This window comes from Alexandromys fortis, unplaced genomic scaffold, assembly GCF_014885135.2.
Source record: "Alexandromys fortis isolate MF-2015 unplaced genomic scaffold, M_Fortis_MF-2015_v1.1 scaffold_27, whole genome shotgun sequence".
In the NCBI taxonomy this organism is placed as follows: Eukaryota; Metazoa; Chordata; class Mammalia; order Rodentia; family Cricetidae; genus Alexandromys; species Alexandromys fortis.
This window is the reverse complement of record NW_026067952.1, coordinates 4,132,684-4,159,351: the sequence shown is the minus strand read 5'-3', so window position 1 is coordinate 4,159,351 and position 26,668 is coordinate 4,132,684. Positions and strand designations below refer to the sequence as shown.

Below are 26,668 nucleotides of genomic sequence, written 5' to 3'. Positions count from 1 at the left end.
TACTGGGCTGCTTTTCAGTACTATCTTCTTTGACAGGGTCTTAACTACCTCTTACTTTGGTCTTTACCAGAGAAAATATTAGGGATAATTTCTAAATGAATGTAAGACTTCACTTACTAGTCAAATCTTAAGTGCCAGAAGAGAAGCAAAGCATCTGCCTGAAATGTCAGATTGACAGGCGACTCTCCAAACAAGCAAACAAATAATATTGACCAAAGGCAATTGAAGAAGGAGCCTTAAGAAACTAGGTATGGTATCTCAGAGCTACATTTCAGTACTTAGAAGCTAAGGCAGGATTTGAGTTCCAGACAAGTCTGGGATACAAAGAAAAGACCCTTTCTAAAAAAACAAACAAACAAACAAGAAACTAAATATCTATTTTAATCAAGTAATTTTATAATGCAAATGTAATAAACTAACATGCCTCTGACTTTTACACACTTATAACAAGATCAGTACATAACACTGCAGCGTTTTCCCAAGTGAACTTTCATTTAATCAAATCTACAAAGCATTTACTGGGATGACATATCTGACAAAGCCACAGACTTCTATCAAGCAGCAGTGTAGTATAAAAAGTAAAGGAACTCAATAGCCTTCTCTCAGCCTTATCAGCAGCCAGGTTTCTGGGGAAGGACCTACATCCATAATTCCTTTCCACAAACCAAGATGCTACCTCTGAAGAACCAATGGAAGAAACAGTGTGCCTGTGTCACTCACCAAAGACCTCTAGTGAGAAAACTGTGGATTAATGCATTACTTTTTTGGTTTTTAAGGAGACTGAAATAGAAATATATTAAAGATAGCCTCAAATATCCATCAATCTTCTAACTTACATTTTAGACCCAAGTAGGAATCTACAGGTCTTTATAAAGAACTCTCTTCACAGCACAGCTGTAGTTCACGCTAAAACACAAAATGTTCCCTTTGTGCTATAGCCTTACAAATAAACATATGTATATATATGAAAGTTCAGATTCTGCATCAAGCATTATTCATTTCTTGCCTTTTGATATAAACATTAATACAGCCAAATTTGTAAAGCGTTCACATAACAGTTTAGTGGATGAAACGAGAAGGGATATGTGTTTTCAGCAAAGGAGCTTTGTCAGCTTTAGCAGTATCCTTGGCACTCTGAAGCTCAGCTGAAGTCCCGACCTGTGAGGATGAGTGGAGCCACAAGAGTCCAGAGGTAAAGGAGGAGGCACACCCAGCTGGAGCCCATTTTGACCCACACAGCTAGCCAATTGCTGGATACTTTCTGGAACTTGGCATCAGGACTAAGAAAAACAAGAAGAGGGAGAGGAAGGAAACTTAATATTGCGAAGCTGAATCCTTCCCATACCACTCACTCACCCTGGCCAATGCCAAGAAACCCCTCAGGGAGACTTAGCTACTACTATTAACCTAGGATGGTTCTATTAGGGACTTGAGAAGCTATTTTAAGTTACTATGACCAACAGACTCTGCCTCTCAAACAGCATTTCCCTTCTTGCTAACATGAAAGATATAACTATTCTTTTAGCAAAGTACCTACCATCTGAATTATTCTAGTTACTAGCAAAATGGAAATAGTCTCCCTGAAATGGTTCCTGCTTAGGATATTATTACCTTGACCAGAAGACTTTAATATTGCCTTTCTAAAAGCACAGGAAAAAAATCTATCAGTATCAGGCCAAATGGTTTTATGCCATGATTTTCTTAAAGCAATCAATAATTTGAACCACAAAGAATTCCTACTGGGTTCTATTTCAAGCAGGGCATGTTAGCACATGCTCTTAATCTCAGGAGTTAGGTGGATGTAGCAGAACAAGAGCAAGTTTGAAGCTAGACCATCTGAAACAAACAAAAAGGACTCCAGAAAAGGACACTAAATACAGACAGCTTCATTCTCTGAGACAGAGAAGGACACCACAATAAGGACAGTTCACTTAGATATACAGGCATTCCCAAGGGCTGAGTATTCTATCTTTGTCTGTTCCTCCTACCTGTACCAGCTGGTTATGGTCATCATGATGTACAAAGAAGCACAGCAGAGCATCAAGTGAAAGAAGGAGTAGTTATACTGCACCCCCTCCTTCTCATTGTCCACAGCCCGACGAGGCTGTCCATCTTCTTCATCATTGGCTCCATTGGTGGTATCACCAAGGATAACACTGTCACTCCCAGAGAGGGTCAGCTTGTTAACTTGGCTATTGCTTGAAGTACGGATACTGGAAAGTAATCCCAAGAAAATCACATCAAAAGGGAGCCATTTCAGATGAAATGATGTCTTTGACCTATGTATGACTAAGTTATTTCTGGGCTGTTTCTACTTTGGACATTGAAAGCCCTGTCCAAAGATACAACCTGCTGCCTATTAATTACAGGATGGTGCTCTTCTTAGTAGTTGCTACTTCATGGCTCAATTCCAGAAGCATGCTACCCAGTGTCTCTTCTACTGCAACATAACTGCCTCTACTATGCTTGTAATATACCACCTACCTCTTCCTAGCCAACTTATGTAGAAAGAGACTGCTCATTCATTTCCTGGCTTCCCAGACTCAAATAATCACAAGAAACTGTATTAATTACAACACTGTTTGGCCTATTAGTTTAGGCTTCTTATTAATTAATTCTTACATCTTAAGGTATTGCCACAATGCTGTGGCTTACCAGGTAATTTCCAGGTGTCTACCTCCTTTGGCAGCTATATGGCGTCTCCTTGACTATGCCTATTCTCTCTATATATATCTCTGTTGAGATTTCCCAACTGGCTTTATTTACTCTAAGCCACTGGCCGAAACAGTTTTATTCATTAACCATGTGGGACATTCTTCTGTATATGTGTTGCTTTTATTGGCTAATGAATATAAAGAAGCTGCTTCAGCCTACAGCAGGGCAGAATATAGCCAGGTTGGAAGTGATATATAGAGAGATAGGCAGAGTCAGAGACATGCCATGTAGCTGCCTAAGGAGACAGATGCTGGATCCTTACCAGTAAGTCACAGCCTCATGCTGAAACGTAAGATTAATAGAAATGGGTTAATTTAAGATTTAAGAGCTAGCTAGAAACATGTTTGAGGCTTTGGCCAAACAGTGTTGTAATTAAAATAGTTTCTGTGTGATTATTTGGGTCTGAGCAGTCGGGAAACAAGTCAGCAGTCTCTGACTACACACTTATTCATCCTTCACTTCTGTCTCAGTGCCATGACCTCTTGAAATTCTTCCCTGGTATCATTCCTCCCTATGACAGGTGAGAGGCTTCTTCCTACTTCCCAGTGATCTCTAGGTGTCCTGTCCCAGCCTGCCTTGAGAGGTATTAAAAGAACTCCTTAACATCAGCTATAGGCATCTGGATTTCCAACACTGCAGACGCTCACTAGAAGAACAAATTAATGACCAAAGAAAAAAATATAAATGACATAAACTAACTACACGATCATTTCAACAGATAAAACATATGACAAAATTTAGTATTTTTCAAGATGAAAAATACTCAAAGTGAGGGGTAATGGCAGCCCACACATTTAATCCCAGCACTCAAGAGGCAGAAGCAGGTGGATACTTACTCTGTAGCCTGGTCTACAGAGTTAAGTTCCAGGACAGCCAAGGCTACACAGAAAAACCCTGTCTTAGAGAAGGAAAAAAAAAGAAAATACTCAAAGAAAGAATATAGACTTTTCAACTGATAGGAGCCCATCGTAAACACAAAACCAGCAAGTGTCATACTTAATAATGAAAGACAAAAACTGCTCCCTCTCAAGATCAACAACAAAGCAAAGATCCCACTGTTGAATTTACTATTTAACATTGCACTGTAAGTTCTAGCCATAGCAATTAAGACACGAAAAAGATAACCAGCAACTTATTTCAGCAAGCTGTTATATACAGAAGGTACCTATTTCTATAGTTCACGTTGTGCCATGGTGGACTTGTAATGCCAGCACTCAGAAGGCTGATACAGAACGATCAGGAATTAAGTGGTGCATATACATGTGACAAGCAGATAAATAAAACAAGCTCAGAGTGGTGGCACTCGCCTATAATCCTATCACTAAGAAGAATGCAGAATTCAAGGTCAGTATAGGCTACAAGACTTTGAAAAAAAAATGGGCGAGTAAAATAGGTTGGCATGGTGGTGCACCCATTTAATCCCAATACTTGGGAGGAAGAGGCAGGCAGACCAACCTGAATTCCAGACCACCCTTGTCTATAAAGCAAATTCCAGAAAAGCCAGGGCTAAACAGAGAAACCTTGTCTTGGACAAAAACAAAACAAAACAAAAAGCTCAGCAGGTGCAGGTAAACCCTGACAATCTAATTACAGCCTTGGACTGCAGAGTGGGAAGGAGACCCAGTTCCTGAAAGTTGTCCTATGACCTCTATGTCCTGGCACACACCTACCCACGTGGGAGGTGAAGGCTGGAGAACTAGTTCTAGCTCATCTTCAGCTAAACAGCAAATGTGAAGCTGGCCTGGACATGAGCTCCTCCCTCAACAACAAAAAGTCTAAAAGTAACCAACCAGTCTAACTGCAGTAGTTTGCTCATCCCTACTCTAGATAATCTTTTAAAGTTGGGGCCAATAAGATGGCTCAGTGAGTAAAGATGCCTGCTGCCAAGCCCGATAACCCAGAACTCACATGGTGAAAGGAGAGATCCATGTCCCACAAGTTGTCCATTAATATTTCAGATGTGCAATATGGTGCAACTGTTGCTCCCTCAATAACTATCCACAAAAAATAATGTTTAAAAAACTAAGTTAAATCTGAAATACCATGTACTAAATGTTTTCCCTGGTAAAAGTAGATTGAAAAGGAGATATTCATTTACTATTTTATATGTGGTCTCTCTTATTTTGCCAACTTGTAAAAATAAAATTTATCTTGACTGATTTTGAATATGTCTTACTTTTAAATTATTAGTCTAATAATATAGGGAAAATGAAATGAGTGGGAAGATGTGTACAAATAAAGTTATACCTGTGGTTCTGTGATAGGGACTATTAAACTTACAATTTTTTACATAATATAAATTAGGAAAAAAGACATAAAAGAATTTTGGCACAGTTATGGAAATCACACCCAGGGCTTCACACATACCAGACAAGTGCCATATACTCTGACCAACACCTTCTGCCCCAAATCATTGTATTTTTTTCTCTAAAAGTTCATTGTAAAGATCCCTATTTCCAGCCCTTGGATTTTTATCCTTCTACACAAAGGAGGCACTTCCATAAAACCAGAACGAAGTATGAGAAGCTTTTCTGAACGCCCCGGCCCCCACTCATTTTTAAAGACAGGGTTTTTCTCAGTGTAACAGCGCTGGCTTTCCTAGAACTCACTCATCAGGATGGCCTCAAACTCAACGAGATTCACCTGCCTCTGCCTCCTGAGTGCTAGGATTGAAGAAAGGCAAGTGCCACTACTGCCGGCTGGATTTTCTGAACTTTAAGACATATATACACACACAGATACATACACTTGCAAAGATATGCAAAGAACTTGTTATTGAAGGAAGCATGCTGGTAGGATTTGCCTAAGGAGGTGGAGGCAGGAGGATCATGAGTTCAAGGCCAGCCTGGTCTACTGAGCTAGTTCCAGGACAGGCTCTATAGCTACACAGAGAAACCCTGCCTTGAAATAAATAAATAAGTTGTTTTAATTCTTTACACTGCTTTTAAAACATATTTTTCACTTTCATGAGAATCTTGTATTAAGCACCTCTTATCTAGAACTTACCTAGAATATATAAGGCAGACAACAAAGATAAACAGCCCCCCAAAATCATCCAAACTATTCATAGAGTGTCCACTCCGTGACGGTGGAGTATAAGCAGGAGCAAGAGTAGTTGAATTTGCTGGAGACACAGTCGGTGAAGTTAAGTGTGTAATGATGCTCATAAGAGAGGGGTTGCAGGAACGGTCTGAAAATGGGAAAGTTTTGCTATCATTAGTTACAGCTCACTCGTGTTCCGTGTTCCAAGGAGAATCAGAGGGCTTGCCTACACACCATTTAGCTGTGTTGTGAAACACAGGAAAAGTATGTTTAGAAGAACCTGAAACTTAGCAATTAGTACTGTATTTACATCTTACCCGATGTAAAAGTAGTTATCTTTTTTTTGTTTTTTTTTGTTTTTGTTTTTCAAGACAGGGTTTCTCTGTAGCTTTGGTGCCTGTCCCGGAACTAGCTCTTGTAGACCAAGGCTGACCTCGAACTCCCAGAGATCCGCCTGCCTCTGCCTGGGATTAAAGGCCCGGCTAAAAGTAGTTACCTTAAGTTTTATAAATATCTATTGTGACTTCATTGGTTTTGTTATGTTTAACAGACCATTTTATCTTCCAAACAGGAGCACATCCCTACTTTTATTCCAGTTACTTAAAAGGTAACTAGCTGAAATCTACTGAGAACACTGACCATTTCCACGTAGTTTTCTATTTGTTTCACATTTGCTCTAGCTCCAGTTTGTATACCCAGCAAAGGAGCACGTCTATTGATGAGTTAGGACATTCCCTTACCAGGTTCGTTGGTCATGGCCGACCACGTGAGGTAAAGGGTGTACAGAGTGATAATGGAGGACTGCAGGAGGCCAGAACGAGGCTGATGTTCCTGTGGAATAAAACAAAAACAATGCCACATGATCTGTAAGGAATGAATGATCCCCTGGGATGCACTCAATTATTAGAACTTGAAAGCCTGCTTTCTGACAGTTAAAAGATGACAGGTAGCCCTTCAGTTTCAGTTAGTCTACAAAATAAGATGACACATCTACTGCTGGTTTGCAAAGCATTTCACAATCTTGAAAATCCTTTGTATCACACAAAGGCTTTCAGTTTCTAACCGTTATATTAAGAAAAATCCACTCAACTCTACCACAAAATAGCTAGGTAACCAATCACTTCTTGGAAATGTCCGTTTTGGTTTTTATTCTTTTTTTCTGGATACTGTTGCCCAAATTCAATCCTGCTTCAGCTTCCAGGATTGCTGGAACTAGAGATGTACCATGCCCACTTAGTAATTAAATGTGAGCTAACCAAAAAAAAAAAAAAAAAGTAAATGAAAAATATTTTTTTTTCTTGGAAAAAGATCACCTGTAGTTCAAGGCTGGTCTTAAACCCACTAGGTAGCCAAAGACCTTGAAACAACTGACCCTTATGCCTGGTACTGGGCTGAAACTCACCTTTGTGCAGGCTGTATGAGCCTCTAGCAAAAAATCAAGCAACACCCCAGTCCCTCATGCTTTTAAAAAAATTATTTATGTATTCTTTTTTTTAAAAATATTTATTTATTTATTATGTATACAATATTCTGTCTGTGTGTATGCCTGCAGGCCAGAAGAGGGCACCAGACCTCTTTACAGATGGTTGTGAGCCACCATGTGGTTGCTGGGAATTGAACTCAGGACCTTTGGAAGAGCAGGCAGTGCTCTTAACCACTGAGCCATCTCTCCAGCCCCTATTTATGTATTCTATGGTGGGCGCGGAACCTCAAATATGGTCAGGAGTTAGTTCTCCTACATGATGGGTTCCAGGGATGGCACAGGGGTCATCTAACAAGCACCCTTATAAGCTGAGCCATCTCAGACACTTCCCTCATGCTTTTTTGAGAAAGGATCACAACACTAAGGTTTTCTAGACTAGCTTCTAATTCCTTAAGGGATTATCACACTTCAGCCTTCTAAGCAGCTGGAACTACAGAGATGTACTACAAACCCAGGCATTTTTTTCGCTTTACGAAACAACAAGGTAACTGGGTGATGGTGGCACACGCCTTTAATCCTAGCGCTTGGGAGGCAGAGGCAGGCAGATCTCTTGAGTTTGAGCAAGTTCCAGGACAGGAGCCAAAGCTACACAGAGAAATCCTGTCTTGAAAAACAAAACAAAGGAAAGGAAAAAGAAAAAAGCAAGGCCATCTGGGATTACAGGCATATCCAACCATACTCATTTTAGTTTTCTCACATTTAAAATAATTCTCTTAAATTCTCTTTTCTCTCCTTCCTTTAGTTAAGAACTCCAGTGGCCCAGATTGGCCTTCACTTGCAGAAATCTTCCAACCTCAGCCTCCTAGGTTTAGACTGATTCTCACCATTTTTTTTCCTAATTTATTTTCAATCATGTGTTCATGTATCTGAGTGAGTGCATGCCACTAGTGTGGATGTTCTTGGAGGTGATGAGCCTCCTGATGTGGCGGCTGTGGACTGAATTGAGTCCTCTGAAAGATCAATACTTACTGCCAGTAGCTGACCGATTTCTCTAGTCTCCTTAATTTTATCAATTTGTAAAAAAGTGTTTATGTTGTGTATGTACGTGCATGTGTGTAACTAACAGGTGCATGCCTTGGTAAGTGTTTTGAGGTCAGAGGACAACACTGGTTATCAGTCCTTCCTTGTTTTCTGCATCTCCCACTACATCTCCGGCTAGCTGGTTCTCAAGTCTCCACTCCTCTCACAGTAGGAACACTGAGATTACAGATATGACTACCATGCCCAGCTTTTTACATGAGCTTCGGGGATCTGAACTCAGGTCTCTTCCTATGCTTGGTGTTTTATCCAATAAGTCACCTCCACATTTACTCTTAGAATAAAAACTGAGCTTGGTAGCTCATGTCTGCAATTCTAGCACTACTGAAGTGGAGGATGAATAATCAGGTATCCAAGGCCAGTCTGGGCTACAGAATGTAAAAAGCCAAACATATAAAAAACATTCTACTCACATTTAAGACTCTGTTAAGGTTTTATTTCTTTGGTTTCAGTTCTTTGAGCCAGAGTCTCACTACATAGCCATGGCGAGCCTGGAACTAACCATGTAGACCAGGATGATCTCAAACTTGCCAAAACTGCTGGACATTACCACACCAAGCTTCAAGTTACCTAGTTTTGGGAGCGGGACTACTTTCTTCTCTTTAAGTTCTGTTTAAATATATTTATTAAGTATGTGTAGGGACATGTGTGCCACAGTGTATGTGTGTATGAAGGTCACAGGACAACATGCAGTAGTCAGTTCTCACCATCTACCCTATGCGTCCTGGGACTGGAACTCCAGGTACCAAGCTCAGGAATAAGCACCTTACTGAGGCAACTCACCATCCCCAAGCTACTTAGTTTTCAATCATCAGGAAATGAATATCATCAAGATATAGGAACTCAACCGGGCATGGTGGCACATGCCATCAAAGAGGTCCCAAAGTTCAAGGTCTGGACTGTCTGGTGAGTTCTAGGCCAGTTAGGGCTATAATATGAGAATATCTCAAAATATAAAATTAAAAACTAAAAAGAAAGTAAAAAAAAATAGCCACTCAGTAGCACATACACGATCACTAAGCTGTAATTACAAATATTTAACAATAATATGGAGAAATATTTAAGTAGCTAAATACAGATAAAACATTGCCTGCAATTTTAGCTTAGCTAGCATTAATTCTAAGTCTTTCACAAGAGAAAACAGAAAACCATCATACCTGAATTTTGGGGAGAATGGATACAACAGAAACAGCAACACAAAAAATCAGGTTAAGGCTGATGAAGACCTTATTTTCTGTGCAGCCATCTGGTTTGGTGTAGAAGATGTAGAGCAACACAGCAAATATGATCGAAAGGATATAAAACAAGCTTGTACAAAACAGCAAAGCTGGAAAAGGGGAAAACAATATGAATATCCAGCAGGCTCTCTTTGAGATAAGTTCACTCTGTAGCCACTGGCTACTTAAACCTGGCTCCCATCACAAATAATGATATAACCTCCCTGGTCTGGGAAAATAGTTCCTTTTCATTCACATAGAGAGCCAGTCATATAACTCAATCCAAATCTAGAAATGTTTTCTTAGCATCTCAGTAGTATAGTTCCATTACTGACAGACTCCAATGATGAATGGACTATGCTCACCTTCCAGCAAGGCATACAATTCACAATAGGCTTAAATGACAAACTAGCTTTTTAAAAGACAGTTATAGGGGTTGGAGAGCATTTGTGGGCGCTCTTCTAGAGAACAGGGGTTTGAGTCCTAGGAGAATCTGATTCCCTCTTCTGGCCTCCATAGGTACTTCATAAATGTGGTGCACAGACATAAATGCAGATATAACACCTCCCCACACATAAACATACTGTTTTTAAAAAGTAAGCCCTAGCTGGGCGGTGGTGGCACAAGCCTTTAATCTCAGCAGAGGCAGGCAGATCTCTGACTTCAAGGCCAGCCTGGCCTACAGAACTAGTTCCAAGACAGCTAGGGCTATTAACAGAGAAACCCCGTCTCAAAAGAAAACAAAACAAAAGCCCTAAATTGAGTTTATATATTCAAAACTGGAGATTTTATTATACTCCCTACTTAAGGTAGCAGTATGACATTCTGCAGTGAGTTTAGGCACTTACCAGCATACCAGAGCCTTGGGTTTCCTTCTTCCATTCGATTTACCCACGATTCATTCCAAGAGTGAGCCATGTCTACCAAGAGCACCAGTTGGATGATGATGAAGAAAGTGGCCCCTAACATGCCAGCACTAAACCAGACTGTCAACAAAGACAACAGTTACTCTTCACCATAACAGTGACATTTCGGAATATAGCTGCTGAACTTTATGAGCAGACTTCAACTCTGGTAAAGGACAGGCAGTAGAGACATTCTGTCTACAACAGTGCAATTTGATTATCATTTCAAACTTACAGGTATTCCTTAAGGAATGTCAGGGGATTTCCTACCTTTACAAGCATTTTACATATGTGTGTGTTGTGGAGGCCTGAAAATGTTTCCACATTTGTGCTTCTACTTAAAAAAAAAAAAAAAAAAAAACCCACAGGGGGTGCCACTTAGGTGTAGTTGGAGTTCTACTCTCAAGGTTACTGTCAACAGGTGTGGCCAATTGCCAGACCTTGTGCTCCAGGAATAGGGAAGTAGATTGTTCTACCTGAAACACCTGAAACAAAAGTCTCAGGATCCAACTAAGTTCCAGTTCCCTTTATGGAGATAACTTTGGATTCCACCCAGGGAGTGGTTTGCCTACAGAATATTTTGGTCTAGGACGTGTGCCTGACTTGGTGACTTGTTTTGTTCTAGCAACAGAATGTTTAACTATAAATGTAGCAGGTGACTTTCAATTGGTAAGTTTATTTCCTTGTATCATGTTAATGCAGTCTTTTGTCTTACTCCTACCTTATGGGGTCAGGGGTATTTCAAGCAGTTGGAAATTAAAGTGGGCGAATTTTCAGTGCTCACTGGAATTCCCTCCTGATACCATCCTATGTTTCTCCATTTTATTGTTTTCATTCTCATCTTCATATTCTCTACTATATTTCAAATCCCTAAGCCTTTACCCTCGCGAGACACGTTTTTGTCAAGGCTGGTCCCCAAGAGTGAGTGAGTGAGTGAGTGAGTGTGCGCGTGTGTGTATACTGAGCATGAGTGCATCAAATAGACATCTGAGAAGAGTTTCTTTGAGTCAGTCCCCTCCTTCTATCATGTGAGATCCAGGGTTAAAGCTCAGGCTGGACATCAGGCTTTGTGGCAAGTGCCTTTTACCCTCGAGACCTTTTAAGACTTGCTTCAGTTTGTAGCACAGGGAGTCTGGTGAATTGATTCATGAAAGATAGTTATCAACAATGAGTTAAGAGTACTTCTTTAAAATTGGCCAGACCAAGAGTAGGCTAATGCTTCCAAAATGTCTTTTGGTATTCAAGCTCGTTTTTAAAGATAAAAACCACAATTACAGTGTCTGAGTAGAGTTGTAGTAACATCTGTCTTTCTGCAGAGTTTAGCAATATTTTCCAGATACCATATGACAATTTTATTTACACTTCCTCTATCTAGTTATCTAGTTTTGTTTTAGCTCGTACAAACAAAATTATTTTGGTTAGTTCATCTGGACCATGGTCAGGGTCACAGTCCAAAATGGACTGCCAAGGTAGATGTGACTATTGGGGAGTGGAAGGCTGAGGAGTGTCTAGGCAGACACAAAAGAGTTAGGACAAGATGGTGTTATTTATTTCATCAATTCACTAAGACCTCACATTCTAAATAACTTCCTAAGTCTTTTCCTAAACTGGGCAGTGGTGCCGCATAGCACTCAAGAGACAAAGGAATGTGGATCTCTTGAGTTCTAGGACAGCCTGATCTATAAAGTTGAGCTCCAGAATACACACTAACAAAAACAACAACAAAAAAGATGTTCCCTTTCCTTTTAGGGAGATGGGGGGGGGGGGGGAATAGGAAACTGTCAGATGTCACTTGATGCCATGTCACAGAAGCAAATTAGGACAGGGAAAAGTCAGTATGGGAGTATTAGAACCTCCTGTTGGCCAGGGAGTGGTGGTGCACACCTTTGATCCCAGCACTTGGGAGGCAGAGGCAGGTGGATCTCTGTGAGTTCGAGACCAGCCTGGTCTACAAGAGCTAGTTCTAGGACAGGCTCCAAAGCTACAGAGATAAACCAAAAAAAAAAAAAAAAAAAACCCTCATGTTGATAAGTTCTCTGATGACTTTTCCTCACGAAATGAGAAGATAAACTATTTAGTATAAAATTAACATATAGTTCCAGAAAAGCTGAGAGAAGTGGTCAAAATATCTCCTGGTTTTAATTCATCACTGTCTTAATGTGTGGTCACACAACTAGACACCATGTCTCTAAGGCCAGCTCTTAATCACAGTTACACACATCAACCCCTCAGCAGTCCATACCTGAAGTAAAATGGCCCCCAGGGATATAGAAAGATCCAATCATGATTCCAATAATGGCAGCAATTTTGAAGAACCAAAACCTATTAAAGAACAAAATCACACTTAAGAGAAATGCTAACTTTTATTCTTACACTGAGAAAAACGCATTTCTACTACCAAAAAAAGCCCAAATAGCACTTGAAACATATATGTCTAGGTTTGTTTCTTCATTTGACCCAAAGCTATTCCACTCAATATTTCATACAAAATATATTAAACAAGCCTTGTGACATATGCCCCTGATCCAGTTACTACAGAGGTTGAAGCAGAAAGATACCTGTCAGGAGCTATTTTCCATGAGCTATTGTGGGCCTGGACACAATTACATCTTATAACAATTGATAATTCAGATCTCAACCCACCGAAGAAATTATTCTCAGATGGAGGAACCCTGCCCAGCAAAGCCAGCAGGGCCACTGACTCTGAAAACTGTTGCTTTCATCTATAATTCGCTTGTGCAGTAACAGCTATGATGTCTCCCCATTACCATGCATTCTCATGTAATGTTTATATGTGATCTCATGATTACATTTCAATCTTATGGGCCCACATATCTGTGGATGCTCAAAAGCATGGCTGCTCTCTACACTATGTTATTCACATTATGGTGAGAAATTCAGAAGCCTGTTCTCTATCATTAGCCTTACTGACAGAGCAAGCTGGCCAGATGTGTCAAGGACAAAATTGCAGGTGTCTGACCTAGTAGGACTTAAGCCCCTCAGAGGATTTATGATGAATTAGGGAGGAATTGCAGGTGTCTCTCCTTGTTCTATCTTAGTACTTCAAGAAATCAATACTGCCTAACTGACTAGCCACGTCCAGGTATTATAATCACACTTTAGAAATTTAAAATCCTGCACATATTCTTTGCCTTTTGCTTAGATCTCTCAATGGTCTAGTTTTATCTCTTTGCATCCTGCAGTGGCTTCTTTAAGACAGTCTGGACCTCCTCACAGATGCAACTGCAGTTTGCTACAAACTAGCTGTTAAGTTTTGCTATATATCCTCAAACAAGGCCTGTGTCCTTAATAATTTTCCTTGTAGTTTTTTATTACTAACAAGTTGCTAAGTATAAACAGATGTATGCTTGGGAATTTCTTACAGCAGGAGATGGAAAAATAGATTGAGAATAAGATAGGAGAAATTATAAACCATTAGAAAAAAATAAAGAGCACATGAATAGAAAAACGTGTGGGAGAAGATTCTTTTCCTACAGCCATTAGACTTTAGGACCTACACTTATTGTGGCTTCTCTTTTTGAACCCTGAGTGAAAGTCTTCAAAGTTGGCCCTTGAAGATTTTCTTTCTTTCTTTCCTTGTTTCTTTCTTTGTTTTTTTAAGATTTATTTATTTATTTAATGTATGTTGGGGTTTTGTGAGACAGCGCAGCTATAGGGTCTGTAACCTAACAATTAGCATGCAAGATAAGTCATTTACATTCATGAGTAAATTTTGGAGGTTTCTTACTTTTAGCACATAAAGGTAATGCTTTTCTAGAATTATAAGTTCTAACAGTGTTAGCTACATGGAGAGCACATTTATGGAAGAATCGTTTATGGAAGAAATTATCCCCCAATCCTCCATTTACAAAATAGTACACAAGGGGCTATAGAGATGGTTCAGCAGTTAAGAGCCCTGACTGCTCTTCCAGAGGACCGAGGTTCAATTCCCAGCACACATGGCAGCTCACAACTGTCTATAACTCCAATTCCAGAGCACCTGATCAACATATATAAAAATATTTAGAAAAACATTAACAAAAAAAAAACAAAATAGGACACAAATACTTTGTCCATAATCACAGTGCTCATTAGCAAAAAAAGGCCAGAACCAAATCTGATTTTCAGTCTATAACCTTTACTACTGTCTTGAGCTAAGTATGGGGATACAAACCAGTAATCCTACTACAAAGGTGGAGGTAAGAGGATCAGGACTTCAAGGCCAACCTGGGCTAATGAGACCCCATCTCAAATAACCCAACCAAAGCAACCAACCAGCCAACATGGCTTGCATGCGAGAACATAAAGTATCAAGCTTTGAGAACTGAATATACATGAACTTCACCCCATCTTCCCAGCTAAAAGATCTTAGGTAAATATATAGCTTCTCTGAAATTCAGTTACTACACCTATAACAAACATAACCTTTACAAAGCTCCCATCAGCTTCCAACTGAGAAATTTATGTCAAAGAGGAACTGGTCAGAAGGAAGAAGCAAGAGAAGCAACCCATTTTTTTTTTTTTTTTTTTTTTTTTTTGCTGTTTAAATTCCTTGTATACTATGTGTGTGCTTCTGTTAAGAGTATGTGTCTCCGTGATTGATGTCATCATTTCCCTACCATCAAGAAAGCCTCTTGCGGTGTGTGCCCTCACCTGAGGCAGCAAAGTATATCTATCAAATGACAGCCTAATAGTTTCTAACACTGACTCGTCGCTATTGCCGTGAAAGAATCACTTTTGATTGACTACAAGTTGGTAGCATTCTAATTTTGTTTTCCTTTTTAGTGCTTTGGGGAGAGCTAATTGCCGCTCACAGAAGCAATTATTAGGGTCTGAATAGAAAATGTTTAAATTAAGAAATACCATGTTCATATTCAAGAATCATTGTAATTGGTCTATTAAACAGCAGCTTTGCAAAAAAAAAAAAAAGAGTATGTGTCTCAGGCACATGCTTATCTATAAATGAAAAACAAAGTGTCTAAGCATGGTGTCTCACCTATTTTACAAGGTACTCTAAGCAACTGAAAGAAAGCTATCAAAAAATTATAATAAATAACCTTTTATGTATACATCTAACCACTGATTAAATACTGCATTGCTTCCATTCAAATGGCATATCAACAGCTGAAGGTGAGGAACCGTGAATATTAAGACAATCTTGCGAGTGGTGGAATGCCTTTAATTCCAGCACTTGGGAGGCGGAGGCAGGCAATCTCTGTGAGTGCAAGGCCTACAGAGGAGTTCCAGGACAGGCTCCAATGCTACAGAGAAACCCTGTCTTGTAAGACAAAAAAAAAAAAAAAAAAAAAGACAATCTTACATACCCATTGTGTATTGCGGCTCTGGGATCTTTACTTGTTTTTACTTTTAACATGAGCAAAAAGAAGGCAAAGAAAAAGATGGCCACAGCAAAGTTGATCCGATATACAGCTTTAAAACCGACCAGCACATCACAATCTTTCTCTGCCTTTAGTATATCAGGCATCTTGATTTGAAATCCTTCTTCACAGAATCCAGGAATCTGAGGAGACAAGGAATTTCAATGCCATGAGTGTATCAACAGTACAGAAATGTTATCTCAATCCAGAAGCAGGACTTGTGAAGAAAAAAAAAGAAAGTCAGAGGTTAAGGCTGCTCTTCCAAAGGTTCTGAGTTCAAGTCGCAGCAACCACATGGTGGCTCACAACCATCTGTAATGAGATCTGGTGCCCTCTTCTCGCATGCAGGGATACATGCAGGCAGAACACTATATCCATAATAGATAGAATGAAAAAGACTGAGAACTGAAGTTTCTGCCTTCCAATTGACTACATTCTTATTACCTAAGAACATAAACAATTACATTTAAAAACAAAAGCTGGGATGGAGAGACAGCTTAGTCATGAAAAGCAGTTGTTGCTTTTACAGAGAATCAGGATTCAGTTCCCAGCATCCACATAGTTGCTCACAACTGTCCATCCATAACTCGAGCCATGGCCTTCTTCAGACTTCCAAAGACACCACCAGGCACGCACATAGTGCACATACATACATGCAGGCAAAACACTTGTACACATTGTATAGTGGTAGTTTGAATGTAATTGGACCCCATAATCTCATAGGGACTGGCACTATTAGGAGATACTGGAATAGGTATGGTTTTGTTGGAGGAAGTGTGCCACTGTAGGGATAGACTTTGAGGTTTCCTATGCTCATAATATTGTCCAGTGTCTCAGTCGACTTCCGGTTGCCTGCAAGAGGGAACCCTGATTGCTCTTTGGGCTGACGAGGGAGGGGGACTTGATTGGGGGAGGGGAGGGAAATGGGAGGCAGTGGCGGGGAAGAGACAGAAATCTTTAATAAATAAATAAATAAATAATCTATTACAAAAAAGATGTAAGACTCTCAGCTACCTCTTCAGTACCATGTCTGTCTGCATGCCTCCATTCTCCTTGTCATAATAATAAACTGAACCTTTGAAACTGTTTTCCTTTATAAGAGTTACTGTGATCATAGTGTCTCTTCACAGCAATACAAACACTAAGATACACATACACACACACACTTTTTTTAAGCTGACTAGTTATGACTATTAAGCCTGTAATCCCAGTTTGAAAGGCTGAAGTAAAATGACTACAAGTTCCAAGTCAACCTGCACTACACAGTGAGCTTAAGATTGATTAGCCTGGGTCATTTAGTAAGCCTTTCTCTGAAGACAGGATGTAGTTCAGTGATAGAACAAAGGATGAATCTATGGGCTTGGTCCGGTCCTCAATTAACCCACCTTCCTGAGGTTATTTCAATTTTCCTACAGAATTTTTCAGCTACAAACTCCTTCTAAAGGTAAAAGAATATTGTAGCTTAAAGCTTATGCAAACAAGGATAAAACGTTTCTAAATTGTTTCCTCTGGGTTGTTAGACTATGTATAGTAATAATTGTTAAAAAAAAAAAAAAAAAGCCAGGCAGGCCGGGCAGTGGTGGTGCACACCTTTAATCCCAGCACTCTGGAAGCAGAGGCAGGTGGATCTCTGTGAGTTCGAGGCCAGCCTGGTCTACAAGAGCTAGTTGTGGGACAGGCTCTAAAACTACAGAGAATCCTTGTCTCGAGAAAACAACAACAACAAAAATAATAATTGTAATATCAATAATGTTAAAAGCGCTAGCTGGGCGGTGGTGGTGCACACCTTTAATCCCTGCACTTGGGAGGCAGAGGCAGCTGAATCTCTGTGAGTTCAAAGCCAACCTGGTCTGTAAGAGCTAGTTCCAGGACAGGCTCTAAAGCTACCGAGAAATCCTGTCTCGAAGGAAAAAAAAAAAGCCCTAAATTACTGAGGCTTTAGAAATGGCTCAGGGATTCCTCTTGTGGAGGACTGGGGTTCAGATCCCAGCACTCAAATGGTGGCTCTCAACCATCTCTAACACCAGTTCCAGGGGACATGACATCCTCTTCTGACCTCTACAGATATGACAATATATATACATGTAGGCAGAACACTCATACACAGAAAATAAATCTTTTAAAAGCATCTTAAATGTGGCTGGAGAGATGGCTCAGAGGTTAAGAGCATTGCCTGCTCTTCCAAAGGTCCTGAGTTCAATTCCCAGCAACTACATGGTGGCTCACAACCATCTGTAATGAGGTCTGGTGCCCTCTTCTGGCCAGCAGACATACACACAGACAGAATATTGCATACATAATAAATATTTTTTTAAAAAGTATCTTAAATGATCTTGATTGAATATAACAGTAAAAGTATTGTAAAATATAAGAAGTAATAAAAAATAACTATGGTAAAAATGCTTTAACTTCTACTTACCTTCTTTAGCTGAGTTTGTATCCCTTCTGTCATCATGATGCAAGACACAACAGTGCCAAGGAAGAGAATGGAAGCATAGATGAGTCGAGTTACAGTGGAATTCTTGCTGATGGGACAGCAACTGCACAGCAGACATGATGCTCCACTGCAGAGGCATGGAACCTATAACAACACCACCATGAGCCATAAGAGCTCCTTTACTAGCTGGGCGGGTGGTGGCTTTAATCCCAGCACTCAAGAGGCAGAGGCAAGTGGATCTCTGTGAATTTAAGGCCAGCCTGATCTACAGAGCAAGTTCCAGCACAGGCTCCAAAGCTATGCAGAGAGAAACCCTGCCTCGAAAACCAAGAGAGAGATCCTTCATTGCTGTGAGGCAAACGGGTAGGTGGTTTTAACAGAACCCTATTTAATGTGAGCTATGTTCCAGGTCAGAGAAGCAGCTTGTTTCTAGAGAAACTATATCTTGAAAAAAAAAAAAATTCCACTCATTCTTTTTTTTATTTTTTTTTTTTGTGGTTTTTTTTTTTTTTTTTTTTTTTTTTTTTTTGAGACAGGGTTGGTTTCTTTATAGCCTGTCCTAGAACTAGCTCTAGACTAAGCTGGCCTTGAATTCACAGAGAGCCACCACCACCTGGGTCTCTTGTACGTCTTGAAACTTGCTTTGTAAATCAGGCTGGCCTCGACCTCAAAGATCTGCCCATCTCTGCCTCCAAAGTGCTGGGATTAAAAGCATGTGCCACTTTGTCCAATCTATTCCACTCTTTAGTGACTAGGCTTGGATTCTGCTTGAAGCTTGACCCCCTGTAAACCGTTTACCCTGCACAGATAGTTAATTCAAACAAACTACCCTGTAGCCGGGCGGTGGTGGCACATGCCTTTAATCCCAGCACTTGGGAGGCAGAGGCAGGCGGATCTCTGTGAGTTCGAGACCAGCCTGGTCTACAAGAGCTAGTTCCAGGACAGGCTCCAAAACCACAGAGAAACCCTGTCTCGAAAAACCAAAAAACAAACTACCCTGTAAATTTCAGGAAAATAATAAAAATTCTGCCTAACCATCAAGAAATGAACTTCATACAGCCACCCAGGGAACCACCACTACACTGAAACTGCCAGATTTGAGCCACCATCCCATGAAAGTAACCCCTTAGAATGAACAGCAGTTTCTATTGTCTTGCCTGCAGCAGCTATACTACAGTGTACTTAATAAGCTCTCTATACTGTCCTTTCCTGTCTTTGGTAGAATATTCACATCCTGGGTATTATTAGCCCCAAGCCCAAATCTACAAACCAAAGAAAGTAAAAACTACCAGCAACCAAAATGGCAGAAATATTCTCCCATCAACCTTAGAAGGCAACAACTCTGAAACATCGGCAGTTTCCACCCACTGCTAAGGCTCAAGATCTATCTGTGCTACTTTGCTATACAGTTCCAGCAAATCAATACCCATATTTACTTCTCCAAGTCATAAACACCTTGAGGGGCGGCCACTTCTAGCTTTGTACTTTACACCTTTGCATAGTAGGAAATGAGTAAATACTGTCAATCTGCCTGCCTACTATACGCCCTGTTTTTTCCGTTTCGAAAAAAGAACATTGCAACTCTTGCTCAAGCCAAAATCCTAGAGTCTGAAAGCCTCCCTCATTTGACTTATAAGAGCACTTGTAGACAATGTAGACATGCTCATTTAAAGGGAAGTTTTAAAGCTAGGGAAAACCACCTTCTCATGCCAATGTAGAACAAACATCACTTATCAATCCCACTTACGTTTTCAAAAGACACAACTCTGTGACCTCACAATAAGATCCCTTTGCCTCTTTCTCTAAGTCAACTGTCCAAGTAGCAAGATCCGACCACCTGAGTTACTCATCACCAAGACCTCTAGACTTACATATATGCTCTTTTCAGAAGAAGAAGAAGAAAAAAAGGAAAGTCAGGCAATGTAGCACACATCTGTAACCCCAGCACTGGGCTACAAAGTGAAATCCTTTCCCCAAATAATAATAATTTGAAGGGTTCTGTTAAAACATACAGGCCAGTTGTGGGAGCTCACACCTGTAATTCCAGCACTAGGTAGGCCGAGGTAGGATTGCTGCAAGTTCGAGGCCAACATGGGCTACAAAGTAAAAAAAGCAATGGCTAAAATCCTTTGCTGGAGTGGTAACACAGACCTGTAATCCCAGTATTCTGGAGGCTACATCAGGATGGTGTGAGGCCAGCGTGGGGACTGGGGGTGCAGCCTGGGAACTCTTTTTTAAGAGACACCTTTAGCATAAGCAAGGTCCTAGGTTCAATCTTAAATACAAAATAAAATAAAAAAGATGAAAAAAATACCTAAAAAATAAAACTATACAGTGGGTATCTTCATGACTTGGCTCCTTGATATCCTCCCCTCCCTATTTTGGGGGGGGGGGAATGGGAGATAGGCAGTTGGGTTAGATTAAACCCAGTCTCCGGACACCTGCGTAAACTGTACTTGCCACTTCCTGTTTTGAGACAGGGCCTTACAAGTGCTGAGATAACAAATGATCTGCCTTGCCTGGCTCTCCACAGCCTTTAATTTCCTATTATTCTCTTCCCTCATTCCACTCTTGTTATTAACCCCATACAGGAAAAAAAATTAATAAAACATAAAGCAGTTCTAGATATAAATACCTGGATTGCATCATTTCATATAAAACCAAAACTTGAAATGATGCTATCCACGGAAAAACGAACAAGATATTTACATTACCTCTGCCACGAAGCAGAGACTGAATCCTTGGTTCATTACATCCAGTTCGGGAAATGAGTAAACAATCAGGAACTGGTTCAAGGTAACATGCTTCTCTGAGGCTGATTTCTTAGCTTATTCAGTATATTCTCGGTTTCCCAGGCCCTAAAATTAACTTTTTAAAATGTTTTAACATTGACAAAGTGGTTTGACTGATTTCTGCACTTTCTTCTCACAACAGCTCTGGTGGATAGAAATGCCAGGTTGTTTCATCCCACAACGTTTAGGCCGCAGCGCTAATTAAATAAATGGCACAGCCAGTCCCGTCTGAACCCGAGCTGCCGCGGGGCTGACTTGAAATCCGCGTTCCCCAACCAGATCTGCAGAGCGCTGGCGTATGCCGAGCTAGGGGGAAAAACTGGCTCCGGGGACCCTAAATTTCACGACGCCACCTTCAACGCCCTCACGCACCCGCTCCCCCTCCCATCCCGCCGGAACCCAGGGTCCCGAAGGCTCGCGGGGGCGGAGCGTCGGAATTGTAAACAATGGCGGCCCGGCCTCCCGACACCCTCCACCCACACCGAGGGCCAGCCCAGCCGCCGCACCCCGACCTTGGGACGTCGCCTCCCGGGGCCTGGAGCCCACGCACAGCCCGCGCCTGCCCGCTCCTCTCCGCGGGCCTCGGAGAGGGTCGGGCCCGCCATGGGCGACCTGACAGCCATCGCCGCGCGCCTCGGGCGCCGGAGGCCCAAGGTCTCGCTCGGGACTCACCCAGCTGGCCAGGGAGAAGACGCCTAGCACGGCCCCCATGGTGACGCTGGGGCCGAGACCACCGCTCCGAGCGGCTTCCCTGCGCGGTGGCCAACTGCCGGCTCAGGCGTCGCCTCAGAAACGCGACGATTTCTCAAGCCGGAAACAGGGCCCGCCCTTCGCAGGACGCCCAGTATGTCATCGAGTGGCCACGCCCACTGCCCACTGACTCATTGGCTGAGGAGGAGGGGGAAGGCGGAGCTACGGCTGCTGGAGATGCAGGGGCCACAAAGGGTTCAGGATAAACAGCCCTGGTTCGCTTGGGGAGCTGGTGATCCTAGGGTGCACAATGGCGCAGAGAGACACAGCACAATCCCCCGCGAACTGTAGTTCTGTGAAGAAGCTGCATCCATACTAAACATCCGACAAGCTGTTTAATTGTGGCTGGCCAGTACATTGTGATTATGGAGAGATGGAATGTTTGTAAGGCTGGAGGCAAACAGGCTATGTTGGGTCATGCATGTAATAACCAGTTAGGACCTGTGGTCCCAGCACTAGAGAGGATCGGGGTCCAAGGCTATCCTAGGCTACATAAAGAATTCCAGGCAAACCTGGGCTACAATGTGACCCTTTATCTGAAGGAGGAGAGGGTTGTTCTTGCACCGAAAGTAGTGGTGCATGTCCGTATCAGAGAGAATGAGACAGGATAATAAAATTCCGAGGCTAGCCCGAGCTGTATAATGAGTTCGAGGCCAGGCTGCTGAGACAGAAGAAAGACTGAGTCGCTACCCTCTTCCACAGTGGAGCTCAATACACCATTCAGGGTTACATGAATGTTCTAGAGCCATGGCCATCTTGGGCTCAAAATGAGCTCTTATTCCCTTTAAAGAAAGACCATCATTTTACATCATCAACTCAGAATTTGTGACCCAGTTAAGAGGATACTGGCAGAACAAAAGCTACTGTTGTAAGGAGATGAGTGTCGGGTCCAAAAGACACTCAGAACAAATGGCCAACTGTGCCTACGAGCTCACCCAGAGCACAGCAGGCCTCCAGGCTCACCCAGTGCCTGAGGATCCTCTCAGCTCTTCTAACCGCATCCCCTACCCTGAACCTCTCCACCCCACAGACTTCGCTTCCCTTCCCCCCAGTTTCTCATGTCTATATATTCCTGCGCTCTCTTGGTTCTCTTTGCCCTCTTGGTTCTCAGCTCATGCTAGGTTCTCTCTCTCTCTCTCTCTCTCTCTCTCTCTCTCTCTTCTTTCTCTCTCCCTCCCTTCCTCTCCTCTCATGACAGATTCAGCCTGCTGGCTATAGGACCCAGCCATGACCAGCTCAATAGAGGACTGGGCCTCAGTAGTTTACCCTGAGGCAGTACCTGGTTCTTTAAAGACCACAAACTGAGATTACCCAGGCACCCAGGCACCACCCAGGAACAAATCATCCAAAGGAAATTCCTATTTTTCCAACCGTTGTAGATAGGATCACCTGCCAGCACTGACCCGTAGCTTTTCACAAGGACACCCCTAGACAACGTCAGTCAATCAAGGGTCCTAAATCTTTTTTTTTGTTTTTTTTTTTTTGTTTGTTTTGTTTTGTTTTGTTTTTTTCGAGACAGGGTTTCTCTATGGTTTTGGAGCCTGTCCTGGAACTAGCTCTTGTAGACCAGGCTGGTCTCGAACTCACAGAGATCCGCCTGCCTCTGCCTCCTGAGTGCTGGGATTAAAGGCGTGCGCCACCACCGCCCGGCAAGGATCCCAAATCTTAAAAATCCCTCACCCCTGCATTTGCTAACTCTAACTGAGCTCAGGGCTCTCTGATCACTCCAATACATTGGACACATAGAGAGACCGACCCAGTTTGCAAACTTGTGTAAGAATAAAGGCTCTTTGCTTTTACATACAGGACTCAGTCTCCTGGTTGGTTTTGAGGGGGACAGCGTGATCTGGACATAACACTGGCCAGGGCCAGTCCACTACTTTCTCTCCCTGATCTAGGCTCTTCCAGATGCCTCTGGCTGTTCTCTCCCTCACATCTAAAATAAAAGCCTTCTCCTCAGCCTATCTCAGAGTGTTCATCTCCTAATTTCATTCAATGGGAACTATGAAATGCTATAGGATATTCTTTCAGTAAAAGTATATTCAAGGACTGGGATTGTAGCTCAGTTAGTAGAGTGGTTGGCCCTGAGTTTGAACCCCACCACCACATAAATTAGGCATAGTGGCCAACACCTAGGATCCTATTGCTTGGACTATGGAGGCAGGACACTCAGTTCAAGGTCAGGATGGGGTGGTGGTGGGTCCCTTAGATCCCTACACTGGAGGGACGGGTCTGGAGAAGTGATTTCAAGGTCAATGTGGTCTACATTCAGAGCTCTAGAATCACCAGGGTTATGCAGAGAGACCCTGTTTTAAAAAAAAAAAAAGTCGTACAAGGGTATCTTCTACTACTATATATGGTATATATGGAGTTTGAGGCCAGTTTGAGCTACAGGAGACTTTACAAAAAAAAAAGTAAGATAAAGGGTCAGAAGGTCAAGGTCAGGTGAGGTGGGTGAGCAGTTAAGAACAAGCACTGGTTGCTCTTTCAGAAGACCCAAGTCCACTTCCCAGTACCCACAGGGCAGCCTACAACCTTCTATAACTCCAGTTCCCAGGGGCTCTAACATCCTGTTCTGACCTCTGTGGACACCAGGCACACACATGGTGAACAGACATACATGCAGGCAAAACACCCATACACATAAAATTATAGAGTTGTAAATGCAGGCACTCTCAAATACTCCGGTAGAAACGTGGGAGAATTCCATGGCCAGATTTGCTAATTAATCTTTATGGTTAATTGATGTAGGTGGTACTACCCCGAGGCAAGTGGGTCTGGACTCTATAAGAAAGTTGGCTGAACACAAATCAGAGCAAACAGGCTTGTAAGTAGCCTTTCTCCTGGATCGCTGATCATTTGATTCCTGCCTTGAGCTCCTTTGCTGAACTGTAACCTGTAAGCTGGAATAAACCCTGTCATCCTCAAGTTGCTTTTGGTCACCGTGTGTGTATCACAGCAACAAATCAGACTAAGGAAGACAGGTCACAGCAAAGCGCAAAATCTCTCCTCCAGATCTCATGCTGTCTGATGACAGCCTGCTCCTTTGGCTGGCGGGAGCTAAGAAGCCAAAGGCCTGTTAAGTTAATCACAGGATGTAAGGTCAGACAGAGGAATGACTGACTACTCGAGATAAGGCTAGCCCAAGGAAAACTAATTAGGCTCTGGACCTGCAACATTCCAGTCTCCACAGTAACTACAGTTCTAACCACTTAATCAGCCTTTCAAAAGTTCAATGTATGGTGTCATCCTCTGCAGGAACTTCCATTCACAGGTGCCCAGAGGACCAAGGATCACATTTAGTGCAGACAGACAGGAGCCAAATATTAATTTTCCTTCATTGTTCAGAAGGCTCATCCCTAGAATCTGATGGAGATGAGGCTGGGTAGCAGGCAGGAAAGTATCTTCAGGAGACAGGATGGTAAAGCCATGAGGGGAAAACTTCTGGACCATGGAATAGCATCAAAGTCTAGTCAAGACCTGGGCTTGATTTATATTTATTTTTTCTCTGTATTTGACTAGCAGAAATTTGACTAACATCATTAAGAATACTAGGCCTGTGGTTCTCAGCATGTGGGTTGTAATCCCTTTGGGTGCTAAACATCAGATATTTTCCTTACTATTCACAACAGTAGCAAAATTACAGTTATGAAGTAGCAGCGAAATAATTTTATGGTCAGGAGTCACCACAACATGGGAAACTGTATTAAGGGGTCAGAGCATTAAGAAGGTTGAGAGGCAGGCAGTGGTGTTGTAATGGATTATTAAAGATTGCTGCGGATACCCATTTTTTTTTCATTTATAAATAAGCACATGCCTGACACACATATACTCTTAACACAATAAATAAATAAATCTTTAAAATAAAAGTAGAAAAGAAATAATTCCAGCACTTGGGAGGCAGAGGCAGTCCTTTCTGAATCTACGCTCTCAAGGCCAGCCTAATCTATAAGTCTTTGAGTTCCAGGACAACTAGACAAAGAAACCCTATGGCGGGGGGAAGTATTCAAGTAGCTGGGTGTGGTTTTTGGGAGGCTGAGGAAGGAAGAACCTCAGGTTTAAGGCCAGCCTTGGCATCACAGTAAATTCTAAACCAGCATGGGATGAGACCCCTATCACCAAAACATAAAACTACAACAAAAATAGACAACAGTAGCAACAAGAGCCACTAAATAACCCTGTTTTACCTGGAGGGAAATGGGTCTCCGCAAAGCCCTGTACCTCCAGTTGATCTGTAGCTGTCACCTCACGTGGCATTTCACACTTTTTTATGGTTTAGAAGGGTTTATTATAGATATGAGGAAGGAAACAACCAACCAGAAACATCTGGTAGAGTCCAGACTGAACTAGACCTGAGAGGAGAGAGAGGTGGGGGAGAGGAAGAGAAGGGGGTGGAGAGCAGACCTAGAGGCCTAAAGGGAGCCAGGGGACCAAATGGTATTGCACATTTTATGGAGGGACAATTTTGATACTTCCCCCATTCTTTCCCTATCTCTCTTTTTTACTTACATAATATATCTGTCATCATGGACAGAAGTGGGGAGCCTAAATTGATTATGAGGGAGAGGACAATCTTCAGCCATCTTCAAGTCTACTGATTTCCTTTGTTCTTTTTCTCTTTCTTTAGACAGGGCTTCACTATGGAGCCCCAGCTGGCCTGGAACTCATCCACAGAGATCCTCTTGCCGCTTCCTACAAGTGCTGGTTAACAAAGGTGTGCTCCACCATGCCTTGATGTTTTCTTTTTTTTTTTTTTTTCTCTTTCAAAGATTCACTCATTTTTTCTTTATGTGTATGCACTATTTGCATGCCAGGGGTCTGAGGAGCCAGAAGAGGTTGGATCATGGAACTGGAGTTACAGAGATTGTGAGCCAACATGAGGATTCTGGGAAAAGAACTGAGGTCTGATAG

General features: G+C 41.9%; 1 protein-coding gene across 1 annotated transcript; it reads right to left on the bottom strand.

Annotated features, from left to right (window-relative positions):
- Positions 1-360: 360 nt before the first annotated feature.
- Serinc3 (serine incorporator 3) lies at positions 361-21,846 on the bottom strand. The gene is made up of 10 exons (XM_050150936.1): positions 21,680-21,846; positions 18,198-18,359; positions 15,725-15,921; positions 12,643-12,722; positions 10,344-10,481; positions 9,436-9,605; positions 6,498-6,588; positions 5,722-5,905; positions 1,989-2,213; positions 361-1,280 (listed from the first exon to the last, which is right to left on the bottom strand). Exons 1-10 carry the CDS (start codon positions 21,716-21,718, stop codon positions 1,142-1,144), a joined length of 1,425 nt encoding a protein of 474 aa, XP_050006893.1. The 5' UTR covers positions 21,719-21,846; the 3' UTR covers positions 361-1,141.
- Between the last annotated feature and the right edge of the window lie 4,822 nt (positions 21,847-26,668).